At 39.0% G+C, this 11,854-nt stretch overlaps 1 protein-coding gene across 2 annotated transcripts; it reads left to right on the top strand.

Moving 5' to 3' along the window:
• The first annotated feature begins 9,543 nt into the window (after positions 1-9,543).
• On the top strand, positions 9,544-10,812 carry LOC122032868 (probable aquaporin PIP1-2). 2 transcript variants are annotated; one of them, XM_042592182.1, is made up of 3 exons: positions 9,544-9,984; positions 10,072-10,367; positions 10,493-10,812. In XM_042592182.1, exons 1-3 carry the CDS (start codon positions 9,654-9,656, stop codon positions 10,646-10,648), a joined length of 783 nt encoding a protein of 260 aa, XP_042448116.1. In that variant the 5' UTR covers positions 9,544-9,653; the 3' UTR covers positions 10,649-10,812. The 2 variants fall into 2 exon arrangements, with proteins under 2 accessions (XP_042448116.1, XP_042448115.1); XM_042592181.1 differs by having other exon boundaries at positions 9,552-9,984; positions 10,444-10,812.
• The last annotated feature ends 1,042 nt before the right edge of the window (positions 10,813-11,854 follow it).

The following is an 11,854-nucleotide window of genomic DNA, read 5'->3' as shown; positions in this document are numbered from 1 at the left end:
TCAATACACTCTAAGTGTACTAGTGTAATTATATAGTTAAGATAAACTAATACCTAATTATACTACGACCTTCCAATGGTTTGTTCCTTTCCATCTTGGTCGTGAGCTACTGTTTATAATTTATAAGGTACTGATAACATGATCCTCTGTGTGTGACACCACACACTATGTTATCTACAATATAAATTAATTGAACAACTACATTTATCATAAATGTAGACATTTGACCAATGTGATTATTATTTCTAGATAAATGTTTATACCAAAAGCTAGACTTTTAGTATACATCCTCACAGATGGTTCCACTTCTTCCTCCTCTTCGGATGTTGAGCTCATCTCCACATTTGATTGGTCCTTCTCCTTCTCTTGGACCAATGAACCCTTCTCCTTGGACTCCTCCACTTCTTGTACTTGTGTAGGATCTTCATGAAGAGCAATCACTTTGCTCCATAGTTCATGAGCACACTTGTACTCACATATATGCGACACAATATTATAAGGTAATAAATTCAATACAACTCTAATTACCTCATTTTTCGTCTCCGATTGTAGCCTTTGCTCCTCGATCCAATATAGTGGTCAGAAATGTTTTCCTTTCTTGTTTGTTGGATCTTCGAAAGGAACTTACAACGCAGCCCAATGGTCCCAATCCATTTGGAGTAAAGTCTCCAAACATTTCCTCCAATATTCAAAATCTTCTCAATCACATGGAGGTGGGATTCGGATGTCCCATCTTAATGGTCCTTCTGCCCCCATCTTCTTCCTCTAACACTTGCTCTTCCCAGTTATTAGTTCCATGAAGAGAGACTCTACTCTGACACTAATTGTTGGGACCTTTGATGCCCAACTAGAGGGGCTGAATAGCCGATCACCCACGTCAGTCATTTTCCTATACTCGTTAGTACAACGAAAATACAAATAACAAGTATATACGAAATATAACCTATAAATATGAAAGATGATAAAGAAAATATAGGAAAACCCCTAACACGTTGATTTACGTGGTTCGAAGATTAGGGCTCCTACTCTACGGTTGTCCATAAGGTGGATGATCCATCAATCCATCAGTGGATTAATCCCCGGAACTCTGGTTAACTCGATCCTCCTTCTTGATGGAGAAACCTCGCTATAATCTCTTGATCATACACATAGATCATACTGAGAGATTTGGAGACTCTAATAGACTTTAACCAAGTCTATTGTTGTCATCCAAGCCAGCCACCCCAAGCTACATTATATAGAATTTAGAAAAAATAGCCAAGAGTTTCTACCATTACCAGTCGACTAGTCACACCACTAGACAGGTCACACCACTATTAGATTGGTCCTCTATGGAATTCAACCATTACAACCCCAATGGCTCAATACTAATCGATTGATCCACTTTGATTGAGAGAATGGAAACATTCTATTCTCTCCCCAGCTGACTGGTACATACACCAATAGACTGGTAAATCCTAAACCTAAAATTTACCTTGAGAACATTCTCTCAACACTCATCATTGCCTGCACAACCTTGACCTTACCTTCTAGCCTCCTCCATTAGCCTTGCGTCCCTCAGATGCTTCCTCATCCTTCATACTTTGCCTTCAAGAGATTCCTTCGGTCTTATCCTTGTTGTCGGGTCTTCCATTGTCAAAAGGCTCCTCACCTCCAGGACTTTAACGTTTGCCAAGAGCTCCTCACTCTGGGATTTCATCCTTACCAAGTCACACTTGGACTTATGTTGCCAAGATCCCACTTGGACTTACATCGTCAAGACTCCACTTAGACTTCTCCTTTGCTAAGATCACACTTGGACTTTGCCTTATTTTACTTCATATTGCACACACACAAGCATATATTAAATACAATAAATAACCTTATAACATTCGTTTAATATCACTTATCCTTTACTTAATCCAATAACAGAAATAACAAACTTAAGTAAAATAGAGTTAGTAGATTAAAAATAATATAACATTATTAATTAGATCATTTATGTTGGTGCAATCTTAGGTCAAGGTTGACCTGGTTGACCTGACTCGAGTTGACCTGACTCGAGTTGTGTTTTGATGTTTGACGATGTTTGACGAGAAGAGAGTTGTATTCTTGATGTTTGACAAGAATAGGTGTTTGGGAGATTGTAGGTGCAACCTTAGGTCAAAGTTGACCTGGTTGACCGTGATTCGGGAAAAGTCCAAGCAGGGAGCTTGGCACGCGAAAAGTCCAAGTACGGAGACTTGGCACGGGGAAAAGTCCAAGCAGGTAGCTTGGCACGCGGAAAGTCCTGGTGAGTGAAACCAGGCAGTGGGAAAGTCCTAACTGGGACGTTAGGCAGTTGGAAAGTCCTGGTGAGTGAAGCCAGGCAGTGAAAAAGTCCTAACTGGGATGTTAGGCAGTGTGGAAATCCTGGTGAGTGAAGTCAGGTGAAAGTCCGGGTGAGTGAAGCCAGGCAAGGGAAAATCCTGATGGATCAGGGATGATCGGACATCTAGTGTTGAGGAAAGTCCAAGTAGGTCAAAGGGATTGACCAGACACTTGGCGGAGAATTCTAGCAGGTCAAGGGAGTGACCAGATGCTAGGAATGAAGTACCAACAAGTCAAGATTGACCGGATGTTGGTTTGGACTTGGTTTGGGCGAAAACCATGAACTAGATCGATCTGGTGATCGATCCAGGATACTCGAATATTCCGATCGGTCCGTGACCGATCGTGCAAGATACTCATCCTCAGGATAACTGATCGTGTCGGTGACCGATCGTGAGTCGACTCAACATCGGCGGGCGAGGCGGAGAGGAGGTGATCGGTCCAGGGACCGATCAGACGTCGGCCTGGGTCCCGCACCGATCAGAAGTTCTGATCGATCGGACCGATCAGAGTTCCGATCGGTCCATGGACCGATCAGGGAACCTTCTGATCCGCGATCGGCTCTGCTGACCGATCAGAGATGTCTGATCGATCCACCGATCGATCAGGGTTCTAGCTGGCCAGACGCAAGCCTAGTTTCTTCATTCTTCTTCGGGTATAAGGAGACGAGGCATCTTCGTGAGAACACTCTCTTCTTTTCCTTCTTAGAACTTCGCATTCTTCAAGTTTGAGCTCGATCGAGAGCTTTGTTGAGCTCACTTAAGCCCGCGTGAGCTTCTTTCACAGAAATTGCTTGTTGGCATTCGTCCCGTGAAGTTGTTGCTTCAGGACTTTCAATCGACGACAAGAAGGCAAGCTTGTATTGTTACATTCATTGTATTTACTTCTTGTATTCCTTGTATTCTATCTTGCTGTTGCGAGTTATTGTGGCGAGGTTTCTCCACCCACAAGGAGTATCTATTAGCCGGTTTTCCGGGGGCTCATCCACCGACGGATTGACTAGGACTCGTCCACCTTACGGACACGCCGAGGAGTAGGAGCCCTAATCTCCGAACCTCGTTACATCCTTGTGTTAAGGTTTGGTTTTCTTCTCTTTCGTTTCTTTGTGTTTTCCGCTGTGCTAACTCGATTTGTAGAAAGAAAGCGAATTTGGGGTCGGCTATTCACACCCCCCTCTCTAGCCGAGTACGAAAGATCCCAACAATTTATTCTTAATACCTGAATTTAGTCTTGTTCTCAACTTAGATATCTGAAATGGATCTAAGTTGGACTAGCACCTACAGCCCCACTGGACTCATCCTCGCTAGATCTCTCTTTTCTAGTGCTTACCTCACTTACCATTTGTAGACTTACTTGACTCTAGTCTCTTAACCCACTAGGTATTTCTACTAGATGCCCCATCTAGACTTCAACCAGTTGTTAAGTCTTGTAGACCCAACTAGACTTCCTGTCAAATATCAACCTATCTGGACTTCCTGCCAGTTATTAGGTCCTCTAGACCTAACTGGACTTCAACCTAGTGTCCGGTCCCATCAAGTCTTTTAGTCCTGCACACTTAGTAAGTATATTAGATTACACATAATCTGACTTTAACCTTTGTTATACAACAAAATATGAGTTTGATTATTAGTGCAAATTATACCAACAACTAGAACTTTCCATTGCGTAATCTTCAGTTAAGACTTTTCGTTGTCTAGGTCTTCCACTGCCTAGCCCCGTTAAGACTTTCCAGTGACTAACCTCCAGTTAGGAATTTTCCAAGTCAAGTATTTACTTCTCCCTTTGCCTACTTGACTTCTCTCTCATACATTGTACATCGAAACTCAAGCTCGAACCAACACAAGCTTAGTCAAACTGGTCAACTTGGACCAGAGGACGATTGCACCAACAAAATTTATATACAAGAGAAGCAAAATTAGTTTCTTGTACTAATTTGAACCTGATAGAAATACAAGAGGATGTATCTAACACTTCCTCTATCTACTCTATTATTTTTATAAAAGATATAGAAGAAATACCTATCTCTTCTGACTATAGACTTATCAACTCATTCTTAGACACCTGGTACACCATGGTAGAAAAATACAAAACTATTAATATGTTCCAACAAAAAATGGAAGACTTAGATGAACAATGGGAAGACTTTGATAATATGAATCTAATGTTTACACAAATAGTATTCTCATACTGGATACTAAAAATAGGAACAAATAATATTCTTTGTTTTTTATATGGATTTTATCTAGCCATAAATAAAAGAGGAACTTGTAAGCTTAGTGGAAGATAAATCTATAATTTATGCTTACAACAAACTTTTTAACATTTTTATACCTACTACTCAATAAGTACGAGGTAGTATAAGAAATATACTATTTGAAACTTGAGTCTTTATTTTGGAGACCAGACTCAATTTGCTAGAAGTTGAACTTGCCAATCTCAAGTAAGACAGTACCCCTATCTCAGATGATTAAGGCAAAGGCCTTGCTATAAATGAACCAAACTAGTATCTATAATATTGGATGAATTGCATATACCAGAGTTCATTATTTAATCAACATACATATATATGAATTTACATTGCATGCTTTTCTTGATAGTGAAGCTACTAATTTCACAATAGGTGGAATTACTATCCTATCAATAGTACCTCCAAAACTCATCAAAACCGCTACTCAACCATTGGTTAGTACTTAGTTTGATGGTCAACGCTTATCGTGTAATAAGCTCGTTACAAATACTCACTCACGATTTTATACGAACCGTGAAGATTTTGGTTCTTCTCTCTCCCTAAGCTTTAGATTAAACCCCTTCTCCACCCAATTATTCACTTAATTTTGGAACTTAACTTTCCCATTGCTCAAGATAGAGTACTACCCCTTACTATAGACTATGTTATCTTTCTTCCTACACCTATTTTCTCCCCGATTATATGAGATTACCCCTCTACCGTGCGTAAGATGCTAGTGATATGCTGTGTAACGACTCGACCCCTCGGCCCCTTGGGCGGCCCAACTGGTGGCCCATTTGGCGGCCCCTTGGTGGTCCCTTGGGCGGCCCAACTGGTGATCCCTTATGTCGTCGACCGACGACCCTCGGCCGTGTCGTTACTCACTAGGTCTTCCCACGCCTGGCCAGTGGATTTTTACCTTCCCCAGGATTTGAACTCTAGATCTCCAGGCTAAGTACTAAAGTTTATGAATCCTGGTAGTCAAGTGAGCGCCCCGGCCCGGACGGGCTCCACCCGACCCGAACTGGGAATGCCACCAGAATTGTCCATCGGGTTGACGACTAGCTCCACAGACCACCAGAGGTCCTTTCAGCGTGCTTTGCCCTCACTCGCACGCACCCTAGAAAACTTCTCAGGAGGTCACTCATCCTCAGATTTCTCCAAGCCAAGCATGTTTAACTTTAGAGTTCTTAAGTTTGGGCTTCCGAAAAGGAAGGTGCACTTTGGTGATATGGATAGTATCATCTAACCTTTTAAGTCATACTTAATCAGAATCTCAGAACTGGGGTATTACAATCACCCCCACTTAAAGACACAACGTCCTCGTTGTGTAACCACGAATCACACCATAGACAAATCCCAAAATCTCCCTCGCTAGGTGGTGCCCTGGTGGTCACTCATCCTCAGATTTCTCCAAGCCAAGCATGTTTAACTTTAGAGTTCTTAAGTTTGGGCTTCCGAAAAGGAAGGTGCACTTTGGTGATATGGATAGTATCATCTAACCTTTTAAGTCATACTTAATCAGAATCTCAGAACTGGGGTATTACAATCACCCCCACTTAAAGACACAACGTCCTCGTTGTGTAACCACGAATCACACCATAGACAAATCCCAAAATCTCCCTCGCTAGGTGGTGCCCTGGGTGCTCCTGCCACAGGCGCACTCACGGTCGCAACCTGGCTCTGATACCATCTGTAATGCCCCGGCCCGGATGGGCCCCATCCAACCCGAATCGGGAACGCCACCAGAATTGCCCATTGGGTTGACGACTAGCTCCACAGACCATCGGACGTCCTTTCAGCGTGCTTTGTCCTCACTCGCATGCAACCTAGAAAACTTCCCAAGAGGTCACCCATCCTCAAATTTCTCCAAGCCAAGCATGCTTAACTTTAGAGTTCTTAAGTTTGGGTTTCCGAAAAGGAAGGTGTACTTTGGTGATATTGATAGTATTATCTAACCTTTTAAGTTATACTTAATCAGAATCTCATAACCGGGGTATTACATGCTGAGTGCCCCTATGTGTGCCCACACAGGGCGCTTGAGTGTACGTGGGGGGTGTCCAAAGTGAATTGGGCATTCCGTTGCACTTAAGACCCTAGCGTGGGTATGCACGAGAGACACCCAGCGTATCCCTTGAATTTATTATACTAGGTGATGATGTTGGACGCCTAACATACTGAGAGGCCCATGTGACATTTGGCCCCACGTGAAAGTTACATATGCTAGGCATGTAGCATTGACGTTTATATAAATATATATATATATATATATATATATATATATATATATATATATATATATATATATATATATATATATATATATATATATATAGATTATAATATTAAATCTGTACACAAAAGGCTCACTTGTTTCCATGTATATATATATATCTATTTTTAAAAAAATAAAATTTAGAATTTAGATTATAATATTAAATCTGTACACAAAAGGCTCACTTGTTTCCATGGCCATGTAGTTGAATTGGTAATAAAATTCAAATCCCCTGAAATCATTTTCTTAAAAAAAAATTCTACCACCGAGGCCGTTTCGATATAGTAATTTACCATTTTTTTTTTTTTGGCACAGCAAATCAAATAAGTTTCTCTCCCTTACACTTTCCAACATCGACGGCTGAATTGGCTGCTACCCTCATCGAAGACACGTCATCAGACCTCGTTCCTCACTTCCAAATAGGGCTTGAATCGAATGAAGCCTTAACATGTCCAAATTTATTTGATAAAATAATTAAGTTGAATAGCTTAAAATAAATTAAAATTTTAAAATAAGTGTTTAAGTTTAATTTGATTTATTTATTATGAGCTTAAGTTTATTAAAAACTTGACTTAAGATTGATTCATTTAGATATTATCAAGCTTTTAATTCATTTGTTTGATTGATTATTAAATTTGATAATTTAAATTTATTTATTTATTTTATTTTATTATTTATTTAGTATATTAAAAAAAAATTTATTAATGAATATAATTTATAAATATTGTTTATCAATATTATTAACGAACTGAGTATATATATGTTCAAATTCATTTATTTAATTTAATAAATTATTTAAATTTATTTATTTAATTAATTTTATATATATATTAAATCAACAACAATAAATTTTTATTAAGTCGAATGTTCATCAATATTTGATTCATTTATCATCCGTAAAATATTTAAATCGGATAATTAATGACATTATTTTCGGAGACTTCGCTGCCCCGACATAAAAGTCAAACAAATGAGAGGACGTAGGCGAGACGGCGCCGACATGCGGAAGGAGAGTAGCTTGATGCTGTGGCGAACTAGTCGGTACGCCGACGAGCCAATCTTTTTTATTAATACTTCAATTGATTGTGTGGCTGCAAAGCACGTGGCGGTGGTGAATCGTCTTGGATTTTGTCTCCTCCAAATTTTCATTTCGATCTCAATATTTGTCTTATTTTTCACAGTCCATTAGCTTTAGTATGCAAAATTTTTGTTTAGACAAACACAATCGCCAAATATTTATCATTAAAATCAAACAAACACAAATAACATAAAATCAAAAGATTCGATAATTAACTATTTTTTTTAAAAAAATCAACGATAATTTAAATAATATCTCCTTTACTAACCGTTGAGTATTCTTTGATTAACATTGGACTTTTAATTAATTAGCTGCTCTAGTTAATTCTTAAGTCTATTGTGATATCAATCAACAATTAATTATCTACTCAATTTATGGACATCAATCCATTATGTTACTCAACTATATGATTTTTTAAGTTATCGCAAATTCAATCCACTAGTCGGATAGTGTATCATTCAATTTTCAATAATTTATATTTTTAAAATCAAATTTGATTTAATAAATTTAATCAAATTCTAAATTTTATAATATTGAATCAAATAAATTAAAATAATCAATAATTTTTTTAAAAAATAATAAAATTGTGAATTACCAAATTAAAATTTCAAATTAAATCTATTATTTGGATTTAATCAAAATTTTGATCACCCTTGCTAATACTTACAAATTTGAAGGGCATTAGAAAGAATGAGTAAGTTTTAGAGGCTAAAGTGGAAATTTTCTGATTCATTAAATTCCACTCTTCTCCCTTATTCGTCGTACTATTTTCCCACGTTTTTAAACGGCGACAATTTCATGATGTCGAATGTGACGTGGCGTGAGAAATTTGAATACGAATATTGTCATTTTTGGCATCTTTTGAACGTCTCCAATAATTTCATTGAGAAAACATTGAAGAGATGGACTTTGTGCCTTTGTGAAATATTTGGTTTGGGAAGCCAAATAATTGAATTAGGGATTGGTACGTGTTATGATAAATAAGGTAGGTGGTTTGGAGTGACATAATGCATGTTAAAGGATGAATTTTGAGTGTTCCATATATAATATTTTCATGGTCTAGTTAATACATATAAACTATTATGTGATACATGGATTATATTACAAACTAAAAATAACATGCATATTTTTATGTAAATAATTTTTAATGATAAATTAGGATAATAAATAATTGAATACTCTTTTTTTTCAACTCTAGTAAAATTATTCTATATAAATAACTTTTTCATTGTAAGGTGATTATTTTTTACTTAACATAATAATCTAATAATGATGATGGATAGAATTAAAATAATATTATAGGTGGTAAAGTAGGAACTGGGGTTATACAAACTTCTTAATGAAGTATTCATCTTATATTAAATTATTTATATTCCTCTTATTAACCTTGTTACTGGATTGAAAAAATAAGGGGTTTCACTTTCACTTCACAATTCTCCTCCATAACAATACTATTATATTATACCTGATTTAATCATCGGATAGTAAAAGGTGAAGCCTCATTTGAGTGGTTTTTCCAGAACGGCCCCGCATATTTTGAAAAGAAAATAAATCATGAGAATTTATTCCGTCTTAGTGGACGAAATAATCAACAATCGTGAAGGCCTCTCGAGATTGGAGCACAGAGGAGCCCGGAAAGATCTGTTAGCCTCCTATAAAACCCCTCCCACAGTCCACTGATCTCTCCATCGACACAGAAGCGGCAGAGTGAGATCAAGAAGAAGATGGAGGGGAGAGAGGAGGACGTGAGGGTGGGCGCCAACAAGTTCTCGGAGAGGCAGCCAATTGGCACGGCGGCGCAGAGCCAGGACAAGGACTACAAGGAGCCGCCGCCAGCTCCCCTGTTCGAGGCCGGCGAACTCACCTCCTGGTCCTTCTACCGCGCCGGCATTGCCGAGTTCGTCGCCACCTTCCTCTTCCTCTACGTTACCATCCTCACCGTCATGGGCGTCTCCCAGTCCTCCTCCCGTTGCTCCACTGTCGGCATCCAGGGCATCGCCTGGGCCTTCGGCGGCATGATCTTCGCCCTCGTCTACTGCACCGCCGGCATCTCCGGTCATTCAATCATACCCAGCACCCAGAACCTTCTTCAAAATCTGATTTTAAATGGGATTTCACTAACAAGATCGCGTCTTGCTGCAGGCGGCCACATCAACCCGGCAGTCACCTTCGGGCTGTTCCTGGCCAGGAAGCTGTCGCTCACCAGGGCTCTGTTCTACATGGTCATGCAGTGCCTGGGCGCCATCTCCGGCGCCGGCGTCGTCAAGGGCTTCCAGAAGAGCGTCTACGAGAACAACGGCGGCGGAGCTAACGTCGTCAACGCCGGCTACACCAAGGGCGACGGCTTGGGCGCCGAGATCGTCGGCACATTCATCCTCGTCTACACCGTCTTCTCCGCCACCGACGCCAAAAGAAACGCCAGGGATTCACACGTTCCTGTAAGCTGCATCAGGCCACTTCGATTCGATTCAATTCTAGTTTTATCTTAAAAAATAATTATAATTATTTGAGCAGCTTCTGGCGCCGTTGCCTATCGGCTTCGCTGTGTTTCTGGTTCATCTGGCGACCATCCCCATCACTGGCACAGGGATCAACCCTGCAAGAAGCCTCGGGGCTGCCATTATCTACAACAAGAAGCACGCGTGGGATGACCAGTGGATATTCTGGCTTGGACCTTTCATCGGAGCTGCTCTCGCCGCCATCTACCACCAGGTCGTGATCAGGGCAATCCCATTCAAGAGCAGGCATTGAAATTTAAGCTTCCCCTTTCTTATTTATTACACCTCCAGCTGTTTGCTTTGTCCCTGCAATCCAACAGTAGTGTGTCACTCGGGTGATTGTAAAACCCGTTGAATTGCTATGGCTATCTGTTTGCATTTATTATGAGGCTATCGGACTTAAAATCTTACAGTAAATTTAGGCAAAAAAGAAGAACTACATCAAGATACAAATTGAAGGAAGATGGAAATCAATAAGTAAAAAACAGGAGGAAACTTTGGTTGACAGTGAGACTGACTGCAAAACTTGAGTGATTTCTAGCTAAATTTGATGCAATGGTAAAATACTCATAGAATCAATTAAGAGGAGCAGAATTCGAATCTCACGAGCGATGAATATTTTAGAGGACGACTTTTAAATGTATATAAGTTCTACTTTGAATTTACCCCGATAGGCAAATAACAAGTTGCCAACAAGTATAGCTAATGCAACATCTAAAATGATGCCCTTTAATTTCTTCTCTCCAAACTACATTTACCCACTTTAACCATCTAAACTTTGATTAAAAACCTCTTTATGAACTAAAATGGGTCTATTTATTCTAGATGAAATACTTCAAAAATAGTTTTTTTAATTTATATTTTAAATATATTTTTGATAATTATATAAATTTTATTTTATACAAATTTTAACTTACGTAACAGTTTCTATCAAAATTGCTATATGATTTTTTTTGTAGGAGAAGATAAACTTTCAATAGTGAAGGGTGAAATAGTGAAAAGAGACTATGGGAGCAACACAAGTAGAGCTCTCAAATAGGTTAACCCGTAGCGGGACGGGTCAGTCTGTGGCGGGCCAACCATTTAACAGGATGATGGGTTAATCCGTCAACTTGGCGGGTTGACAAATCTCCAACCCAGCCTAATCGAAAGCAGGTTGCAGGTTAGACGAGCCAACTCGCAGGCTCATAATTTTTTTAAAAAAAAAATTAAGAAAACTTTCATATCTTCAACTTTTTATTTCAAAAAGATTTTATCAATGAAATATATCCAGAAATATTTAAATGTAAATGGACACAAACAAATTCATATATTCGATAAAAAAATATTATGTTTGTAGATTATTTTTCTTATCATATTTTTATTACATTTTATTGTTTTATCATGGAAAATGAATCGAGATTCGAGACCTTCGACCTTGTGATCAG

Source organism: Zingiber officinale, chromosome 11A, assembly GCF_018446385.1.
Source record: "Zingiber officinale cultivar Zhangliang chromosome 11A, Zo_v1.1, whole genome shotgun sequence".
NCBI classification, from domain to species: domain Eukaryota; kingdom Viridiplantae; phylum Streptophyta; class Magnoliopsida; order Zingiberales; family Zingiberaceae; genus Zingiber; species Zingiber officinale.
Note: the sequence above shows the minus strand (reverse complement) of the source record. Positions and strands in the feature narration are given on the sequence as shown.